The sequence below is a fragment of the Nelumbo lutea genome, chromosome 4 (assembly GCF_056320005.1).
Source record: "Nelumbo lutea isolate HS-2025 chromosome 4, American lotus-T2T, whole genome shotgun sequence".
Classification (NCBI taxonomy): Eukaryota; Viridiplantae; Streptophyta; class Magnoliopsida; order Proteales; family Nelumbonaceae; genus Nelumbo; species Nelumbo lutea.
The window spans coordinates 79,614,013-79,636,169 of NC_142687.1; the positions used below are offsets into that span (position 1 = coordinate 79,614,013).

General features: G+C 39.6%; 1 protein-coding gene across 1 annotated transcript; it reads right to left on the bottom strand.

Annotated features, from left to right (window-relative positions):
- Positions 1-12,712: 12,712 nt before the first annotated feature.
- LOC148861236 (putative pre-mRNA-splicing factor ATP-dependent RNA helicase DEAH2) lies at positions 12,713-17,734 on the bottom strand. Its single transcript, XM_088985140.1, has 7 exons — positions 17,127-17,734; positions 16,379-16,581; positions 15,119-16,203; positions 14,505-14,630; positions 14,181-14,419; positions 13,971-14,089; positions 12,713-13,124 (listed from the first exon to the last, which is right to left on the bottom strand). The coding sequence occupies exons 1-7, from the start codon at positions 17,397-17,399 to the stop codon at positions 12,998-13,000; spliced, it is 2,172 nt and encodes a 723-aa protein (XP_088841266.1). The 5' UTR covers positions 17,400-17,734; the 3' UTR covers positions 12,713-12,997.
- Between the last annotated feature and the right edge of the window lie 4,423 nt (positions 17,735-22,157).

Consider the following 22,157-nt stretch of genomic DNA (forward strand, 5'->3'; position numbering starts at 1 on the left):
AACTTAGGCTCGGTTTGTAGTGTATGCATTTGTATTTGTACTCATTCCAAATGGGGCCTTAAATGAATAATTTGCCTTATAGGCCTAAAAATAAAGAAATAAAAAAGCAACACTGATCTAACGTCTCAAAAAAATTTATATGCTTTCTTATTCGAGTTACAAAATTAAAATCAGATTTGATTTATTGTTAAAGGGTTCGACTATGACATGGAAAAGATATGATATCCAAAAATCAATTGACTAATAAACTAGAATCATAAACATGGTAGGGAATATGGTGTTATTTATCAAAATTCATGGGTGGGTTTTCATTGGTCAAAAGTCTTTCCATACCATATCTTTTTTGCATCATAGATTTTCCCATTGTTAAAAGATATGAATAAAATTTCTTTCAAACTTGGATTGGGAAATAACATGGAGCGGGACTTGCCCCATTCTACATATATTTTAATTTTTTAATCAAAATTTCCTAAGACCATAAGAGGCTAGCCCTATGTTTGAGGGAGAAGCCCTTAGTATTAGTATATGAATACATGTAATATTAGATAGTGTATGTCCTTAGCTCCAATAAGATTGATGTACATTAAACATTTATTGTAAATGGATAAAAGTACATAATTGATTCATATACTTGGTGTGCTTCTGTGTAATTACCCTTAAACTGGACGCTTATGAGACTCGTGTTAGTCCATAATGTTTTCAACCATTGGATAGACTTGGGGAAGTTTATCCTGCCAAGGCTGACACTAATGTGCTGCCAAGAAGGTTGGGGTGGCTTGTCTCAGTTGCCAGGGTTAGACTCGAAGCATATGTAGTGTGTTTTTTTTTGAAACACTGAACCCCGACCATTTTCTAGTTATGCCCTGGACCTTGGAGACTAATGGGAAAAATTAGAAAGTTACACTTAACCCCTAGACTCAATTATGGTATTGCACTGGGTGTCGGATTGGGCTATCTTTGATATGCCAATCAGTGAGATCATAGTGACAGGATCAGCCCCGTTGTTGGACAAAATGAATGATCGGGGCTACACTCTCTCTGATGAAAGCCAAAATTGGTGATAGTCGATTTCGAACTTGTTTAAAATTTGTTTTGCAATATATATATATATATATATATATATATATATATATATATATATATATATATATATATATATATATATATATATATATGTTCTCGGGATCCATCTGAGCAAAGAGTGCAAACACTACACATCGCAACTGAGGGAGAGGTCCTCCCTTGTCAGGCAGTGTTTGATCATTAAGGGCCGAGAGGTTAAGTGTAAGACCATTTAGGGCTTTTATACCTGAAGGGCTAATCCCACTTAAGACCATTGTCCTTGGGCCTTCATAAGATGGTTGGGCTCAATGACCATTTAGTGTAAATGTTGGGCCCATTAAGAGCCCATATTGATGGACTCAGGTGTTTACTGTGCTTAGCAATGAATTTGAATTTGGCCATGTTTTGTCACAGAAACTAGGCTGAACCCATATGGCTTTTGTGAGATCAATGTTAGGGTCCCACGCCATACAAAGAGAGCCAAGTTAACCAACAATTAATAAGGGACGTAAGCCACTTCCTTAGTGGGCCTAAAGCCCAATGGTTAATTGGATTAATCAGGTGTCATCACATGACATCTTAAGTAGTCATGTGACATGGGCGAATTTGGATAGTGGTATGTATGTATGTATGTATGTATGTATGTAGAGACTCAATTAGGCTCGCGACCCTCATGAACAAAGCTTTATTAGGCTTGAGCTCAGCTCAATTAGCAAATGATCCTTTAAAATGGGCTCGAGCTCTGCTCAAAGCTTGGTTTAAACTGAGCTTTTCATGAGTTGAGCTCGAATAGCTCATGAAAAGCTCGACTCATTGCCACCCCCAACCACTAAAAAGGCTAAGGCTACAAAGAGAGGCTCCAAGGTTGGGGCTAGTTAGAAAAGGGTAGCGGATGATAATACAAGGAAGAGGGTTAAGGCCGAATCTGCCCAAAAGAGGGAAATGGAAATGAAGAGGCCTTTCGAAGGGGGAAGGGATGAAAGGCCCCCAAATAAGATGGTTATCAAGTCGTCAATTCATGGGGCTTCGTGTCATGATGAGAGCCCTTCTGCAACTCCAGCCTATCAGCAAGTGGTGCTTCCTACCCTAACCACGTTGTCGAAGGATAACGAGTCGTTCATTTGTTGAGCTCCTTTCCACCCTACCTGGAATCTAAAGAAGAGTGATACCATCTCGAAGGAAGGTGTTGGCCAACATCTTACAATAGGGATAGTGCTTCTCGTCGACCATCAATATTGGTTGACTTCAAAGGCCTATCTTACTTGGAGGGGTTTGAGCTATGTAAGGGGTAGGTGCTGGTTGTTATCCTTGATTTCGATGTCAACATTTTGGACCTCTTCACTGAGGCCAAAGCCTAAAGATTGTTGGGAATGGGTAGTAGACCATGACAACAATGTCCAGCCTAAGGTTCAAGGAGACAACACCCTTTCGAAGACAATGGCGACCGGGGCTAAAGGGCATACTAGGGATGCCTAAGTTTAACTTTCTTAAAAGTTGTGATGGTTGGGCCTACTTGGTCTGATGCCCAAGCTTCATCAAAGAGATTCAATGGAAGTAGAATTTTTTTTGCTACATGTGGTTGTACAACGTAGTTTTTCTTAATGTGTTGGTATTTAGACTTGTAATGCTCATAGTAGTGTAGGGCATTGACTTCCCGAGCCCCTTCCCTACATAATTAGTCATCATGAGCGGCTGAGGTGTTTGACCCGTAGTGGCTGATGACTATTTAAACCTTTGAATTTTAACATCTTAGTTAATATCAAGGTCCTAAGGTTCTTTGCTCGACCAAGATGGCCTGTTAGGCATGTAACCATTTAAGGTTGTATGCTTTAAGATGTGGCCAAGGTCATATGGGACTTGTAGGAAGTAATACAAAACTATACCAAGTAATCAAAAAGTACAATTACAAGAGAATGGTGAAGAGGAACACTTTCTTTTTTATTAAGCTTGAGTACATCAACTTACATCAATTGTAATACATTCGGAGGTTTTCTAAGTTCTAAGTGAGAGGCATTGATCTTCACAATTAGGGCCGAGTTTTTTCATGTCAATCTTTGGAATAGTGAATTTTTTGAGGACGAGGTCACTTTCCTTGAATTGGCATTTCCTAACTCGAGAGTTATAGTATCGTGCCACCCTCCGTTGGTAGGTTGCAATATGATTTGTGCTTATTCTCAAACACCTTCTAGTATGTCAAGGCTACCCCGGAGTTCCTCATTATCAGCTTTGACATAGGCTTCGGTCCAAAGTGTTGGCTTGTGGATCTCTACTAGGATGACTACACTCTTCCAAAGGCAAGACTGAAGGGGATTTGTCCTATGGCTATCTGAGGTGTGGTTATGTAAGCCCACAATACACTAGGAAATTCATTTGCACATAGTCCTTTGGCTCTGTCGAGTCTGGTCTTTGGGCTGTTAAGGGTTTTATGTTGGTGACCTCGACCAGGTCGTTAGTCTGAGGGTAGTCGATCGAGGTGTAACACTACTTTATCCCTAAACTTGCGTACCACTCCCTAAATTTGGAATCATCAAATTGTTGGTTGTTATTAGTGACAAGCTTGTAAGGTCTGCAAAAGCGACAAATGATATTTTTCCAAAAGAAGTTTTGTATGTTCCTCGTCGTGATAATTACAACAGGCTCAGCTTCCGCCCACTTGGTGAAGTAGTCAATTACCACGATCAAGTGTTTCCTTTGACCCATTAAAGGAGGAAAGGGATTTTGGATGTCCATCCCCCAATGCACAAAGGTCCATGGGCTGCTAAGGTAGGAGAGTTTTGTGGTATGCCGATTGGGCATGTTGGAATGTCACTTGCATGGGTCACATTTCTAGACTAGTTGGATGGCATCTTCTTTCATGGTAAGTCAAAAGTATCATTGTTTGAATTCTTTCTGTGCTAAGCATAAAGGCCTTCATGTATCTCCCTTAGGACATAGTTTCCCTTGTCTAGAGGTAGGCATTTAAGGTAGGCAACGCGAAGGATCTTCTATAAAGCTTGTTCTTCAGAAGTTCATACAAAGCCGATTTACATGTAACATTTCTGGCTTCATTCCTGTCATCGGGCAATTGTTTGTGGTGCACAGGTGAGGATTCAGTTTATCCAGCATGGCTCCATTTGGATTAGGCACACTAGCTTTTCTTCAATACTAGGGCGAGATAGTTCTTCAATGTGAACAATGCGGCCGAGGTCCAACTCCAAGGAACTAGCAAAATTAAAGAGGGCATCAACTTAGGCATTCTCCATCCGTGGCATTTGTTGTAGAGTGAAGTGCTGAAATTTTCCAATCCGATAAGCCTATATTTTTATATATTTTCATACCTCTAACTTGATGATTTTTGTAATAATGTTTTTGGAATTAGCATGGTATTGCACTAATTATGATGAAATTGTCTTGCAAGATGACTTGGAGCATAATTGTGCAATTTTAAGGACGAATTCGATTTAATTGATCAAGATAATCAGAAGAAGGACCATGCAATAATGATGCTCCAGGATGTAGCCATGAAGGAGATAATCCATTAAAATCGAATTTGATATGTATGCACAAGAATCGGGAAATTTCCGATTTTGATATAGTTCCCATATTTTGGGCATAACTTTTTGCCTACAACTTGGATTGAGGTGATTCAAACGTATAATTAAAGATAAGAGATAGAGATAAAACTCTTGTGTTTATTACTCAACCAAATTCCACCGCCAACCAAGTGCAATTCGAGCTACAAGTTTCGGGTCTGGTAGTTGGCAACACAGAAGATATAGGAATTCAACTGAGATAAAGATTAAGAAACCTAATTCGTGTTGAATTAGGAGTTTGCATTTAGAAGCAATTGAGGGGAGGTTGCGTTATAAAAATGATCATAGACTCAAGGCAAAGGGGCACATCCTTAGAGAGATTTCAATAGAGAAGAGAAGAGGAAGCAATCTTAGCACATCAGAAGAGATGAGGAAGCAATCTTAGCACATCAGAAGAGAAGGGCAGGAAGAATCTGAATTCAAGAGGGAGAAAGGCTTAATTGTTGCACTCGTCTTCTACCTTCAAAGGCTAAAGTTTTCTTGTTATTCTATTCATTATTTGATGTGTTCTTGCTGTGTTTACCCTTTAATTTTCTTGAGTATGTTGAATTTAATGATGTCTAGCTAAATTCTCTTAGCAAGCGTTTATATGGATTTTGATCTTAAGATTATATAGTTATTTGCTTAATTCAATTCAAGACCTTTATTATTTGCATGATAAATTTTTATTACTATGCTTAATGCTTTAAAAGAATTGGTCAATCTTTTAATGATTTGATGATTCATGTGTGGGAATCAATGAAGCTTAGTGAGTCAAATCCTCTTCTACGATTAGAGGTTTCCCAAAAAATTAATGCTTATTTTTCCTTTTGACAACCACTTAGAAATTTGATGGTAGAATTGGATTAATAAAGAACTAATATGACTTGAAAAAGCTTATTAATTAATTTAGGGAAATCCACCATCACATGCAAGTAACTTTAATATACCTTAGGGTAATTTCGGTCTTGAGTTGGATTAAATAGGTAATTATGTAACCTTTATTGAATGAAATCTAAACCCTAGTTGCATTCATCCATCAATTCAATTTTTATTAAGTTATTGGATTTGCATTAATTATTTTAGTTTTTATTTAATTGATTCACGAGTTCAACTTATGTTAGTTTAAAATTGATTTGGTATTGTGATCTAGTCTCTATGGGATCGACACTTTTTTCATCATTATACGCACATTTGACTAAGGTACACTTGCCTGAATTAACTGTGCATAAATCACACAATACAATCAACTCTTAGATTTTGCTCAGGTACTTGACTAGGGCAAGTCCTCAGGCCTCGTATTCTCCATTCACCTAGTTGACAACTAGTTGTGAATTGCTAAAGGCCTTGACTTGTTTTATCCCCAAATCTTTGGCTAAGTGTAAACCAACTAGTAAGGCATCATACTTTTTATTGTTTGAGGTGGGGAAGCCAAACCAACGTGCATATTCCACTTTGTTATGCTCCAAGGTAAATATGATGAGGCCAACTCCACTCTCCTGAAGGTGCATTCAACCAGAAAGTCTGCTAGCACTTGGGTGTTGATTTTAGGCCTCAACTTGTACGTAGTGTGAAATTCTTACAGCTCAATTACCCATTTTGTCAGTTGATATGAGGTCTATGGCTTCTGTAGGATTTATTTCAGAGGTTGGTTGGTTAGGACAACTATGGAGTGAGCTCTGAGGTTTCTGTAGGATCTGCTTCAACTTTCGAGTCGAGGTTATTGTTGGAAAAATGGGGTCACTAAAACATGGAAGATAAGCTTTGAGGCGTGTCTGAAGACACTATCTATATAACGTAATTTGCCCCCACTCAGTTCCATTGAGTTTTTTGTTGGGTTATAGGCAAATCTATTCCTATGATACAATAGAGCGTTGGATGAGAACCTGCAACCAACAAAGTTAAAGATACTTTGAAAAAACCTTCCATGAGATAGAAGTAGATTGAGAAAAGAGAGACAAGAGTGATTTTCGAAAAACTTGTGTGTGCATTTGTATGATTTATGCTCCTTAAATAATTTATGAAGAGTCATTGAGCAGAGGAAGGTGCTGGTTAAGAAAAGGCCCCTTCAATAGTCATAATTTCAAACATTGTGACTATTGAAAAGGTAGTTAACAATTAATGACTGTTAACTTTTAATAGTGCCTCTTGATCACATTTGATCAAATCGTGACCATTAAAACATCAATGGTCAGCCTTACACCAAAAGTCAAAGCCGCCCTTCGCTAACCATGCAGGTGTGCGCCTCTAAAGCACCTCAATGGGCCGCACACATGCAAGCACGCACATTGCGTGATAGAAAGCCTCCATACTCTCCTATTTATTTCTAAGGAGTGTAAATAAGTTGCTATTTATAAAATCAAAATAAGTCATGTGATTTTCCAATGTGGGACATGTTAAAACATGGTTTTAGTAAGAGAAAAAACTATTTTTAAGACGTGTGTTTTTTCATGTAATTGTTCAATCAAGCCCTATTAGAGATTAAAATCCAATAGTTACTTGTGCAAAGGTGGTTTTATCCACATCGTGGTATTTAGTCTTAGCATTGTGGAGGCCTTGCTGACATAGTATACTGGTTTCTGAATTCCATCATCTTCACGGGCTAGTATTAAACTAATTTCTTCATCGCTCACTGGCAGGTAAAGGTAGAGCTCTTCTCCTGGGTTTGGCCTATTCTGTAGTGGTGATGAGGTATTTCATTGGTTATCCTCGGCTAGCAAGTTCATTCTTGAAGTTGAGCCTTTCTATTAGCAAAGCTTCTTTGTTCTTTCCTTTCAATACTGCTACGTAGCATGTCCTTGTTGTCTGTTGGTCACTTAGGACCACCCTGATGTCGTATTCCGTGAGAAAATTCATCACTAAGTGGTATGGAGACACCATCACCTTGAGTGCATGTAGGGTTAGCTGACCGAAAATGGCATTGTACGGTGATCCGACTTTGACAACCAAAATTTTTATCGAAGTTCCACCCTTGTGAGTGGCAGGGTGATCTTCCCTTCTGGTTTTATGGCTGCCCCGAAGAAACCAACCAAAGCGACTTCGGTATACCAGACTTAATCCAAGGGTAGTGTCATATTCTCAAAGGCCTCGTAGAACAAAATATCGGCTGAAGTGCCATTGTCCACTAGGACCAATGCATCACCATGGGGTGTGGTGACCCCTTTCACATCATCGTTGGAGAAGGTGATAACCTCCTCCGACATTTGTTTCTTTGGTGGCCTATGTCCAACATACATTTGTCGAGTGTAGGCCTTATGGGTAGAAGCACTTTCTCTATCGGATGTTGTTCCTCCAAAAATAACATTGATAACCCTTGCAACGGACCAATTTGATTGGGAATTTGCTTGCTTGGAGGCTGATCCCGCCATGTGTTCACTAGAGACGTAGGCCTTGAGGTGTCCCTATTTGATAAAGGACTTTATTTTGTTCAACTCGCTACATTCTTCTATGTTGTAGATGACATCGTAGTGGTACTTATAGTATTTATCTTGGTTGCCCTTTCTAGGGTTTTTCTTCATCTTAGTCGACCATTGCAAGTACTCTTGCTTCTCGACTTACATTAAAATGTGGGTTCAGGTAGCATTCAAGGGAGTGTAGTTGTTGCATGATGGCACAAGTGGCTTCTTTTCCTTTTTGCCATTGGAGCCATCAAACCTTGGCTCATCTCTATCTTTCCTCTTCCTTCCGGTATGCTCTGGGCTGATAGGCGCTTGCTGGTTTCGGTTTCCTCAACATTGATGTATTTTTGTACTCTTGCTAGGAAATTAGCGATGTTGCAAGGTGGTTACTTGGTGAGGGAGAACTTGAAGGGAGACGATAGGAGGCCATTGATGGCGACGACTACGACCACCACTTGGTCAAGGCCCTTGACATCAAGTGTTTCGATGTTGAAGCATTGGATGTAACTTTGGAGTGATTCCTCAGGCTTCTACTTTACGGCCATGAGGGCAGTCGGGGTCTTTTGGCACTATCGGCTGCTAACAAAGTGTGGCAGGAAGATATCTGCAAACTGGTTCCATGAATTTATGGACCTTGGGGCGAGACCTGAGAACCATCTTCTTGTGACACCCATGAACATGGTCTGAAATGCTCTACACATCAGGGCACCAGAGAACCCATGGAGAAGCATGATGGCACAAAAGCTCTCTAGGTGATCTTTCAAGTTAGTGGTTCTATCATAAGTCTCCAAGGTTGTAGCCTTGAAGTTCTAGGGGAGTGGCCCCATAGTAATGGAATCAACAAAGGCTTCCATACAGCTCACTGAGTTGTGGTTGTTGGTGGAGGCGTCGGCCCTACCTTCTTTCACTAGTCTTATTTCTGCTCAAATGATGTCAAGCTCCACATGGATGTTGTGAAAACAATAATCATTCTCTGTAAATAGGACCTCAGCCTGGTTGGGTGTCTCTCTCACCCAAGAGAGGTTAGGATGGTTTAGAGAGTATCTTGAGTTGCCTAGATCCTACCCCCCTCCCAAGCTCACCAATTGTTTAGATGTTCGTAGAGATGTGAAACTTGAGGAGGAGGAGGAGGAGCGAGATGTCGGCCAACCTCGTTTTGGTGGGAGGGGCTATGGTGCTCCTTGTGCTCATCCTTACCCCCATGTGATTGGAGGCAACTTGGTCAATGGGGTGCTCCCTACGGTCATTTGTGCCCTTGTGATGATAGGAGTCCTCTCAGTTGACATGTCAGCTTGGGGTAGTGTTTGGAGGAGCGAGAGTGGTATCATCTCACCAGGTGGTTGCTGCTCTCGGATTTCGAGGGTTCTTTCCTAACCCTTCCTCTCAACCGCTGACTAGTTGACTGAATGGAAGACCTCCTGCCCTAGTTTTCCTATGAGTCGATGGGTTGGCTATTTTGGGGCTGACCTCCCATTGGTTGTTGCAAGTTTTCCAGTCCATAAGAGAGTTTGTCCAATCATTAAAGTAACATGCTAAACTACTCCATTTGAACAAGTTTTGAGGAGTAGGAGGGACATTGTCCTGATGGTCAATCATTTGTAAGGTAGGAAGTGAAGAAATTCAAGTGTGATAGGGATATTTGTTTAGTAAATCGTTATGACACCAATTATTGCTACCAAATATGGAGAAGAGGGCAACTTCGTCACTCCTGAGGTAAAGAGGTCTAGGGTTCCACCTGCAAGAAGTCAAAAGATGTACAAGTCCCTGGGATGTGGTCCTAGGGGTGAGAGGACTCCGACGATCAAATTAGTCGAGGGCTCAAAGGAATACGAGGTCTCAGTAAGCAAGAGCAGTTTGAGAGTGCAAGTGTGCATAAGAGTGATATCTGAGGTCATGGGCCCTTTATATAGTCGGTGTTGCCTGGGATTCAGTGTGGTGTGCGCTATGTAACAACTCCACATGTTGGACATCGTGACTATGGCAATTAATGGGACCATGATCCACATGGTCGAGCGTTACCCTACCATTAATGGGTTGGGGAGGGCTCAGCTGGGTGTAGCATCCGTAATGAACACCTTTGCATTGATGACAATGGAAAAAGACAGTGGTGTCCCTATATGTGGCCAAGATGACAGAAGTACCCTAGGAAGTGCAACTTGTTGCTCGCTAATGGAGTGACCAATAATACCAACATAAACACAAAATGGTTGTGGATCAGGTTTGGATTGCACACCAACCAAATGAAAATTAATTTGAATGGGTTGGATGGACCAATAAGACATTAAATTGGACCAATCAGGACTTAATGGTCCAAAGCATTTATTGGATTGGAATAGACCTGGTCCATTTGTAATGTATTTATATTAGATTGGGCTAGATTGAATCAATATCTGGTTCATTTGATAGAGGATAAGAGTATGAGTGTCAATGCATCGAGTTTTTGTTGGACCCTATCTAAATTAATATGAATTTAAACAAACCAAGCGATCCTCACATCGGACTAGACCAATTTAGAATGGTTCAAAATATTCATCATATTAGATTGGATTTGATCCATCTATAATTGACTCATATTGGTTCTAGTTTGTTGGGTTGGACCAATATTGGTCATTGATGGCCCTAGTTGCAAAATAGAGATAGGCTACAACTAGCACTACAAACATATCAGATTGAATTCGGTAAGGATCGGTTGGATTTTCAAAAGCATGATTCGAATTCAAAGTCGAATGTGTTATCAAATATCCGATTTGATTAGAATTATATTTATATAATTTATATAATATAATAAAATATATAATATATAATATTTCATAATTAACAAATCAGATCGGGTCACACCGGATCAGATCAGCCAATATTTGAATTCGATCCATTAACTTAATAAATTGACTTTTTCTGATCAGATTTGATTTATTAGGATCAAGAAAGATATCCAAATCTGCCTCTTAAACAGATCGGTATTGGAGTCGAACCGGATCTGATTCGACTTATTTGCAGCCCTAGCTACAACCTAAGTACCTAACCACCTAGGATGTATGGTTCAACTCTCATTCTTGTTCTTTCTTTCCAATAATAAAATTCTAAATTGGAAAAAAATGGGTACAAATGAGCATAGTGAGAAAATGTTGTTATAAACCAAACACTTTTTTTTTCAAGGGATTTTTTATGTTTTTTATGGAAAGAATGAGAATAAATTTTGAACCTCTTTAGTTATAAATTTCATTTTTTTTTATGGAAGGAATTAGCACCTATTTAAAACTAATTAAAAATAAACTAGTTTTTTGAATTGAGTAAATAATTGTGCAAACGAAGAGAAGAGGTTGGAAATTCGACATATAAGAATGAATAAAATTGGTAATAGTATATTCAATAAAAATAATATATTAATAAGTCATAAAATATAATAAAACGCCATAAAATTGGGCCTCATACTGTTTATTTTCATTTTTCAAAGAAGCTATATATAGGTGGTCTTAAATTGCTAGCCTAGGTCTCAAAAACCGTAGGCATAGACTTTTATTGGAGGATGGCCAACATCCATATCTGTTGGAATATTTTTTCACAATATACTACCAATCATCCGCTGGTAAAAATCTTTGCTGAGAGTTTATGAGGCACCATTATTTTTAAAGAATGAAAATTTGCAATGAAGCAACCAAATATCATTTCTTAAGTTGGCTTAAATTTATGCCATGAACACATTTTTCATTCTTAAATGAATGAGGCTCATAGCAAGAATTTTGTAATCAAATGCTCTAATATGATTCGTTCTTGCTCATTATTGCTCAGAATTAGCAAGAATTGAAAGAATGAAGCTTTCCATTGAACCAAGCATGGCTCTATTCTCTCCCATTTCTTACTTCTTCCTCTTTCTCCACTCCCTTCCCTTTCTCCCTACTCCACTGGCAGCAGGGGCCATAAACCAAATTCAATCAAACCAAAGGTGTAAGAATTTATTCCTACCCCTCCCCCCTCTTACAATCCTTCCCTACTTTTCCACTCCTTTTTTCTAGTTTACCTACAATAATATAAGGGATGTTTGAAACTGTAGCCATTTTTCAAAAAAAAATGGTGCCACACTGGATCCACATAGGCATTTCAACAAACATCCATGTATTTTATTGTTTGGTTCAGCCAATTATTAAAATATCGGGCGTGCCTAAAAAATCGAGACCGTCTCCCCCAACGGTTGACTGATGTATTTCTTATGTGATGCTTACCTGTCAACACATACATGAAAATCGGTGATAAAAGTCACCTTACCAAAGAGCATAATGTTACTCACTGCCTACATGGCAGACTTTTTTTTCGTGAAAAACGGGTCTTGAAAACATGAGAATTTTTTTTTTAAATCGATCCGAAAAGGCACCCATGCTTCCAAACACTATGATAGTGAAGAATTAACGAGAAAAAGGAAAAGAATAAGAACGTGTTGGGAGAAATCCCATGCTATCAGGCCATCAGCGGCCCCTTTACGGCCGCTTCAAGCAAGTGCATCATGCTATCAGCAACAACGTAGTGTGATTGTGTGACAACAGTCAACAGTAACTGCAAGCACAGGCTGCTCAGATAGAAGAAAGAAATCTAAATTCTCACATCGCAGTAGGAAGTTTTAATCGGCTATCAGAATCACAAAACTTAATTTATCAAAAATGAATTAATGGTGGAAGTTGCACAGAATTGTTTTGCAAGCTAGTAGAATTTTTGTTTGTCCAAAAAGTTACTAAACTATGAAGTGAGGACTAAAGATAACATGAAATAATACAAACATTTTACAGATTTTCGATATACCCGCAGTCGGTTCAAATGATGAAAAAGTAAAAGCATCTAAATGCCTGTAAGGTCCTGAGAGGGCAAAATGGAATAAAAACGGTAAAAAAGGAAAACAAATAAGAAAATAAATATTAAATTCTACCCAACATGATATCTAGAAAATCTTTTTAAGTGTAGATAACACCATCACTTGGGATGGGGTGCAACTGCAACTTATTTCCTATTTTTGCTTTCCTCCCTATCCTTATCTCGCTTCTTGTAGAGCCTTTCAAGAACACGCTTAGCTTCACACTGGGGGAAATTAGCAAGATCGTAGTAGTGGGGTGCTATATCAACAAGCCTGCAAAATATAATAAAAATAGTGATCAACATACCACCCCAAGAAAAAATAAACCAACTGAATAAGATTACGATAAATGACAGTGTAACATAAATAATTTCTGAATTTTTTTTCCTTTTTAGGAGTAATGTAAGTTCAATTATGAGAACCTCAGGAGAAAGAACGAAAAGGCAATTATAAAGGAACACATGAGAAGAAGCGTTTCAAAGAAACCAAAATAGCTAGCAATGTTTGTCTACACAACGTACAAAAAATGCTACTTACATTTCATTTTATCATATTTGGTCAAAATTGCTCTCCCTCAGACAATGTGTTCCCTTTTTTTCTTATTTTTTTGGCAAGTGGTGATAGTGTCTGACACCCAACACGTCTGCCATTGCCTAATGGCCTAGAGCACGGAATTTCTATTTCCTTCTTATTCTTTATTTTTAACCATTTTTCTGTATCTAAAATAAAAAAAACATTAACACAGAAAGTGTGTCAGGAGAAAGAACCATTAACACAATTTCTGTGCGATGGAAATGCCCCAGTTGACAAGGACATATCCTTAAGGTCCATTTTAACCATTGGTAGTTCTACATACCAAATGCCAACAAAATAAGACAAAAAAAGTGACTAGGCATCATTAAGCAATTGGTCAAAATATAAAAGGTTCAACCCGAGTAAAAGACGAGTACATGCCCTGACCCTAAACTCAAACATGATTGTATCATTTCAGGAACTTTTACTCCTATATTATAGGACAATACATAAGATGAAGGTACTCATACAAATTTGGAAGTGAAGGTATTCATACAAATTCGGAAATGAAGGTACTTATACAAATTTGGAAATGAAGCAACATACCATTCACCACGAACATCTGTAACTGTACGAATGAAATTTCTGCTGGTCAAGACATACTCATTGTAAATGACCCACTCTGGCTTGTGATCCAAGCAGTTTGAGGGATGAAGATGAACCACCTGCAAAGGAAAACATTGGCCCAAAGCCAGTGTCAACAAGGAAAACAGAAATGAAGGAAGCATATTATAGATGAACCTAATAAATGTATACCTGGTTATCTTTCACCGTCAAATAGTGGCCAGTACGCTCAAGGTGAGCTACCTGCATGAAATACCCAGCCAGCATGGCTTTTCTTATATTGACGTAATAGTCACGGCTGTTGAAATCTGTGCTGCATAGCTTCAGATTGAATCGGGCCATGATACGTACAAGCTGTTGCCTCACATTATCAGCAGCCTTGAGTGCTCTATGATTGACAAAGTTCTCATAACACCATGAAGGATCTTCATCTGCAATATCCCATTAAGGAGAAATTAAGATAACAAATATCGGATGTCAACCTCAATTTCATTGGTCATAAGATTTGATACTCACTGTTTTGCTTATATGCATGATACACATTCAAAAGCGTAAGGTGATCTCCATCGATGTGGCCAAACCGAGCTTTAGCTTCATCTGCAGCTTTCTGCGCCTCCCTAGGCCGGACAAAGCAATTGGGTACTAAAGAAAGAAATTGTTATCACAGAGGAGGCCCACGGTAGGTCAGCAGATGCATAGAGGCGAGACGACACCATTTGCTTCATGAGAGAATACTGAGAAACTGCAACTATCTACATCAGCACTTACATAAAAACTTCTTTTGGCGCATGCCAACCTGTGGCATGGAACCCGGACAAGGCAGTTGCTGATGACAACCTAATAGGACAAAGTAAACAACACTAAAGACATGCACATGTACTTGCATATACGCAAGCTCCATTGCATGCTCGACTTTTTACCTATCCACATAGATAAAGATTGGACCTGCAGTATCCCATCCACAAGCACAACCATATGATATGCTAACAGTTTAGCATAAGACCACGCCTACCAACATGGATATGCATGCCCTGGTCCAAGAAGACCCACATCTATATGTAGAGGACTATAAGACTCAAGATGGAGGCAAAGAGAAAACGTACGCAAAAATGTGGAGTATGCATGCATACCTGATAGCATCGCAGAAATAGATAAGATCTCGTTTGAGCAATTAAATTCAGGACTAACAACAAGCATCTTTGACATTTGAGGATCCAAAGGAAATTCACTCATGATTTCTCCCAACTTTGTCAAGTTCCCATCATCATCCAGTGCACCCAAGTAGTTCAGTACCTCCAATGCTCTCATCAATGTCTCTGGTGCAGGAGGATCCATAAAATCAAAATGAACAAGATCATCAATTCCTAGTTTCTTCAATGTGAGAACGGTATTTGCAAGATTCGACCGCAGTATTTCTGGATATGTCTGTGGCTGAAGATCAGTATTAAAACTCTTCTCAGTGTAAAGTCTAAAGCATTTTCCTGGTTGTGTTCTTCCAGCACGTCCTGATCTCTGGTGGGCACTTGCCTTTGATATTGGTGAGACCAGCAAAGATTCAACACGCACTCGAGGATTATAAACCTTTTGCTTTGCAAATCCAGGGTCAATAACATAAACTATACCATCTATGGTAAGGGAAGTTTCTGCAATGTTGGTTGACACCACAATCTTCCTCCCACAAGGACCACCCTCCTTCAGTGGAGGTGGGGCAGGCTCAAATATCTTCTGCTGCATAGCTGGGGGAAGTGTAGAATACAGTGGCACAGCTTTGACAGGCCCTACTTGATCACCCAAGTTTGCAATTTCCTTTGTAATTTTCCGACATGCATCTTCAATCTCCTCTTCTCCAGTAAGGAAGACAAGTATGTCACCAGAGGGCTCACACATGTGTATTTGCACTACTGTCCGAATAGCAGCTTCAAGGTAATCCCTCTCCGGCTCCTGTGTGTAAAAAATCTCCACTGGATGAAGCCTTCCAGGTACTTTCATAAGTGGTGCCCCATAAAAATAACCCTGAAATTTTTCGGCCTCAAGAGTTGCACTCATCACCACCAGTTTCAAATCAGGTCTGTTTTTCAGTACTTCCTTCAGAAGCCCAAATAGAACATCTGTTGCCAAAGTTCTTTCATGAGCTTCATCAAGAATTATTACTTTATAGCGTTCTAGGAGTGGATCAGTCATGGCTTCTCTTAAAAGCATACCATCTGTCAGATACCTGCAAGGCAAGGGGAGAAATAAGTATACAGTAACCAAAGGCGGAAACATCTGCAACAACAGCATGGTAAGATACGGATTCAAAATAAATCATATAGAATTTGTGATTTTTGAGTACTTTCAGCATTCTGCATCAATAAAGTTAATAAATAATAAGGTATGGAAAAGAGCCTTACTTGAGAACAGTTTTTGAACTACTACAATCTTCAAATCGAATGCTGTAACCAACTTCTTCTCCAATAGTCACATCCATCTCTTCTGCAACTCTACGGGAAACAGACATTGCTGCCACTCTACGGGGCTGGGTGCAAGCTATCATCATCTTTCTGCGCTTATCTGGAGTCTCTATGTCAACAGACTCTAAAACAAACTGAGGAATCTGTAGAATGCCAATTCAATCTTAGTTAGATAATTGAACTCAATTAAATAAAATAAATTATTGAACTAAACCGATTCCAGTGTTTAAAACAAAACGGCCAACCAGAAAACTTTGGTCCCAATAATTACAGCACGACATTCACAGGAGATTTTCAGAAAAATGTAATATGATGACAACACTACATTCTATATAAGTGAAATGATGGATGAGGTAATGGGCCCTGTTTTTCAGTAAAAGACCACGCCATCCCCACCACGATGGAAATGCTCACATGAATATCATCACAAAATGTATAAACATATAGGTATTTTAACAATCAGGAATCGTAAGGTTAAACAAGAGTAGGAAATAATGGTAAGTGGCACTAGCCAACACGTTTTTTTGGGCGCAGCCAACATCTGAAACCCTCAAAGTAAAGAAGAAATTGTATAAACAATCTTCTCACGTAATTGTTAATTTTTTCAATTATAAAGAAATGAAAATTCGAAATTTGATTAAAAATACCAAGAAAAGCAACTTCATAAATGAAGATTCAAGTTACTGACCTGAGTGGTCTTCCCACTACCGGTTTCTCCAACCAAGATTATGACCTGGTTATCCCTCAAAACTCGCAGAAATTCGTCTTTCTGCTGCCAAACCGGGAGCGTCTTTCTCTTTTCCAGGATTTCATAGTATCTCGGCGTGTAAGGTCGGCCATTCCATCTGTTAATGCCCGAGTTGTGCGCTAGGCCCCCATTACTCTTAACGATTTTGGCAGAGATTGAAGTCTCATCCACCACATCGAATAAACTCACCTTTCTCTTCCTCTCCGTCCCCATTCCTCTTCCAAACGTTAGAAATCAAGAAACAAAACAGAATTTGCTAAACCAGAAAACCAAATTTGAGACGTTTGGATGATGTGAAAGAACAATACTTGATTGATCTCAAGTCTCCAATCAAAACCCCAGAATGGCACAGACTCAAGCTAAATTTGAGACACCTTCTGCACCAGCGCCACCACCGGTACCAACTAGTTTCTGTGCCCTAGAGATCGAACCCGCTACTCAGAAGGCGTCGTCGTGGCTGAAAGGAAGTTAACGACTAGGGCTTCTAACCTATATATACAAAGAAAAGAACTTTCTCGAATTAATCGTACTAGAATACTCAGTATCTCGCACGCACGGTAGTCGGTAGGTGGGCAAAACACAGCGGTTTTATTTGGATCGATGTTAAGTTTGGTCATGGCCCATGAATTGTTAGTGGATTACTGGCCCAGCCCAATTCGAAGGCTTTGCCCAATGGGAATATGGGGTTATTGTTAGGGTTAATTACTTTTATAAAAACCTTCTACATTTAGGAAAATCTTGAACTTTCCAAAACCTATTTTATACATACGTTATTGACCGGCCCCATATAATATATACAAGACTTCGTTAATGAACCGTTTAGAACCGTTAATACCTTATTCTAAATTTTTTATAATACCAATATTGTCCCCTTAGGTTTTATGACTAAAAATCAAAATCTAAAAAGTTTTCTGTGTTGAACAGAGGGATGATTGAACAGAACTGAGAACCAGTTCTATGATTAATATTTCCTGGTTTTTTTTTTTAGCACCAATATTGCCCCACAGGTTCTATGACTAATACCTTGTTTTTTTTTTCCCTTCCTTCAACGGCGGTGGAGGACGATAGAAAAAGATTTAATTGGAGGTTTGCTTCACTTCTATTTTGCACCCAAGGCTACGTTTAGAAATAATGCAAATAAAATGTAAATCCCGGTTCAGGGTAAATTTACATTTTGGTTTACTTTTGCCTATGTTTGGCAACATTATATTTAGGGGGCAATGGGATTTTGGTTCTCATTGACCAAGAATCTCATCTTCATTTTTTCAGATTAATATGGGGACCAGGGAAAGTTTATTTTCCTAGGTATCACTTACCCAGGAAAGCGATACTCATTTCCTAGGTGGGTAAATAACTTTCCCACCTACAAAAGTATCACTAACCCAATTTTACAATTTATATGAACCGTTTTACATTACATACTTGCATTCACACTTATTTGCATTGTTTCCAAATGCAGCCCAAGCGAAAGTTGGTGTATGCACTTTCAGAATTGGAAAAGGTGTTGAAAATGTGTTGATACCCTTATTAAACCCAAATCCTCCATTAGGTTGGAATTAGCCGTGGATATAAATCAAGGAAGGAAGGTGCTATTGCTAAGTAATGAATGAGACAAGGCTGGAGAGTGGAGAGTAGGCATTAAGCAATAACTATGAATGAAAGGTCGTGGGAAGGAGGAGGAGTTTCCGTGTAGGTGGTTTTTGCTTATTATTGAGGGAGTTTCTCCTTCTTTGTTTCCTAGTTCAATCCATGGTTATTCCACCAGATTGAAGTTCCAATGTGGTCCCAATTGAACCAGATTTATGTCATGGATAGGGCTCAGTTTCAATTGGCCCTCCAGTCTCCTCTTGTAATTAGTAGAGGCAATTGGGTGGTTAGGTTGGGTTTTGTTCGGGTTGAGTTTCAACCCAACTCATCTAACCCACCAATCCATTAATGACCTAGTTATATAAAATTAAACGAGTTAGGTTCAACCCAAACCCGCCTTGAGCCAATCCAAATCGTCTAACCGTTCAAGTTTCAGGTTTGAGAATAAAAGGCAATTAATCACATTAAGAGCGGTTGAACCGTTTTGATTTGGACCAGTCCAGTCAGACCAGACAGGTTTAGTCAAATGGTGGATTGGCTCGGACCAATCCATTATCGAGTTGTGCATGGGTTTGGGACCGAGCCAACCGATCTGAACTAGGTCAAGGCAAGCAGTCCAAGTCAGTACAAATTCAGGTCGGTATCGGTTCGGGTTGTGTAAGCTTGAACTGAACCGACTAATCCAAACCTGACCAAAACTAGTGGATCAAGTCAATTCAGGTTGGAGCATGCTAGTCCGAATCTTGGTCAAGTTAGCCCATCCATACCAGATCTGTATTTGGGTCGGACCACATCGTCCCGATTCGGATTAGATTGACCAACCCAAATGGATTGAATCGAGGTGTTCGGGTCTGTTCATATTGAACTAATCTAGACTCGATTCAGATTGATTTAGATGTTAGGTGGAGTGTGTTGATTCAAGGAAAAACTAATTTTAGTCAATAATTAATAGAAAATCAATGCATTAATTATAAATTATTTCACTCAAATGAAGACAAAATGGCTAAGGAATTCATGCTTGTATCTTTAGTGGTTAACCCAATGTTATCCAAAACCTAACCTATTTAAATTGTCCCAATGGGTGATCAACCCATTTCCAACCCACCAAGTAAATAGGCGGGTTAGGTGGGTTGGGTGAGAAATTGCCACCCCTACTTGTAGGTAGAGTTGGAATTAATCTTCCATTGCATCTCAAGTTTTCCAATGGAAAGATTCTTTATGGAGCCAACAACAATAGGGCCTACGTTTGATTGACGTTCTAATGGCGTGGGTCTGGAGATTTTGTGTTTGTAGCATCAAAGAACAAGAACAAGAAGAAAGAAAGGAAGGAAGAAGGAAAGAAAGAAAGAAAGAAAGAAAGAAATGAAAAAGAAAAAGAAAAAGAAAGAAAGAAAATAACATATTTTGAAAATTTAATGAGTAGTTAAGGATATTTTTGTCTTTTACTTTTTATCTATTAGGCTTAACCTTTGAAATGTCAACAAGGTATATATAAGTAGATTTTGAAAGTTTAGGGAAGATTTATAGTTTATTAAATATATAGGTATATATAAGTAATTATTCCTTATTGTTATTGATGATGCACGATTCGCTCATTCCCTCATGTCTGATGAGGTGGCTCGAACTAAGTCCACACTTGACGATACCAAGTTGTGATGCCGAACTGGAAGTCTGAGCTAAGAGATTCTATGAAGAGAAGTAGGTTAGAGTGCTTGGGTATATTTTACCAAGGAAAACACTCTGATGCTTAAGTCAGAGAGGGGATTTGATGAGAATCTTTGAGAGAGTTCAGGAGTTCTAGTGAACCTACCTTTTAGAGTGCCCCGGGTTCTTTTTATAGTTATTGGGCGTTCAGGTGTCATTAACCAACGTCTTTGAGCTTTATGCGGAGTTGTTTCCGTAGTTTGAGGGAATGTTGGACCGTTAGTTGCTAAATTCAGGTGGCAGTTACAGGTCACCCACGGGTCTCATTGCACATGGTTCAACGAGTTGTTCCTGTAGTCTCGGTAATGGTACTAGATTAGACATTGCGCACAAGACAGTTTCGGGCGAGCTGTCGTTGTCGGTGGGTCGAGCTTGCCTCAGCTCGACTATGCACCTGTTATAAGCTGCCACGTGTTGAACTGGTGAGCTGTCTTATTGATTTGGATGTTGTGTTGCTGACAACGTCCACGTGTCCACCGTCAAGTGGGTTGACCAAAATGCCCCTCATCAATTGCCTCCCACTCTCGAGTAACTATCTAGTAGGTGAAGAGAGTAGAAGTTCCTGGGGCATTTTTGTTTCGACTTGCTTTTGTTCTCAGGTTTGGTTTGCCTTTTCAACCGGTCTGGTTTAGCTTGTTCGGCTCGGCGCGGTTGATGAGGTCTATTGTCGTGAGATGGTGGGCTTTTTAAATTTTGAAAACCCGTGCCATTTCCTCTTTTCAAAATTTTGCGATTGGTATGCTAATAGGTTTAGCGTGTGCACCTGCCAACAACTGTCAACAGCCTGTCAAGTGCAAGCGCCACTTGATTGTGGGAGACCTGCTCTTCTCACATTGCTTCCAAATCTAGGCCATTGACTTCTTTCCTGTGAACTTTAAATATGGGGGCCCTCGAATTCCCCACTTTGTCACTGTTCTTTGGATTTTCCTGAGGATAGGTGTGTGGCAAGAGTTTTAAGTTTTTTGTGGTTGAACTGTTGAGGTGAACTATGTTCTTTGTGGGCAAGCTGTATTTTCTTCATTTACCAAGTTCGACAGTTGTCGTTTCGAGTCCTTCCTAGCGTTCTTCTAGTGAGTACTTCATTCTCGACATGTTTCACAATTCTATTGAGAATAGAGTTCGTTGTAGTGGGTCAGGGGAGGAGTCTAGCTCTTCCAATGAAGAGTCTTTCGAGGTCTTCTGTGATGGGGCTTTGGTAGCAAAAGGGAAGAGGTTGAGGCTGCGTGAGTTCGTTTGGAGGGACTCGGTTGTCAGGGGAAGAGATAGTAGAGGTATGTCATAGGTATGAGGTCCCAGACGAGTACTAGTGGATCGTGCCTGGTCCTGGTAGCTATCCTTGGGAGCTTGTTCGTGAGGGGCTATGTGTCTACAAGGAGTCCTTAGTGGCTGGTCTTCGTTTTCCTCTTCATCCTTTCATTGTTGCAGTCTTGAGGCGTTATCAGGTGTCTTTAGGCCAACTTGCCCCTAATGGGGTTAGGACACTGGTTGGGTTTATAAGCTTGTTCCATCACCATGACTTTCCTCTGAACATTGAGGCCTTCTCGGCTTTGGTGCACATGAAGTGGGTTTCGGGTCCCTTCGGTTTCTATCTTCCCTTCCGTAGTGGGAAGAAAATTTTTAACTTTCCCAACAAGGTTAGGAATTGGAGGCAACGATTCATTTTTCTTGAGAAGGATGGTG

Bases quoted from the DNA above. Each gene is read 5' to 3' on its own strand.
- LOC148861236 (XM_088985140.1), bottom strand. From the start codon at position 17,399: ATGGGGACGGAGAGGAAGAGAAAGGTGAGTTTATTCGATGTGGTGGAT. The intron at 14,631-15,118 runs GTATGCATGCAT...TTCTTTCTTTAG, and splicing joins TATTTCTGCGATGCTATCAG to TACCCAATTGCTTTGTCCGG. The intron at 13,125-13,970 runs GTATGTTGCTTC...TATATTTTGCAG, and splicing joins ACAGATGTTCGTGGTGAATG to GCTTGTTGATATAGCACCCC.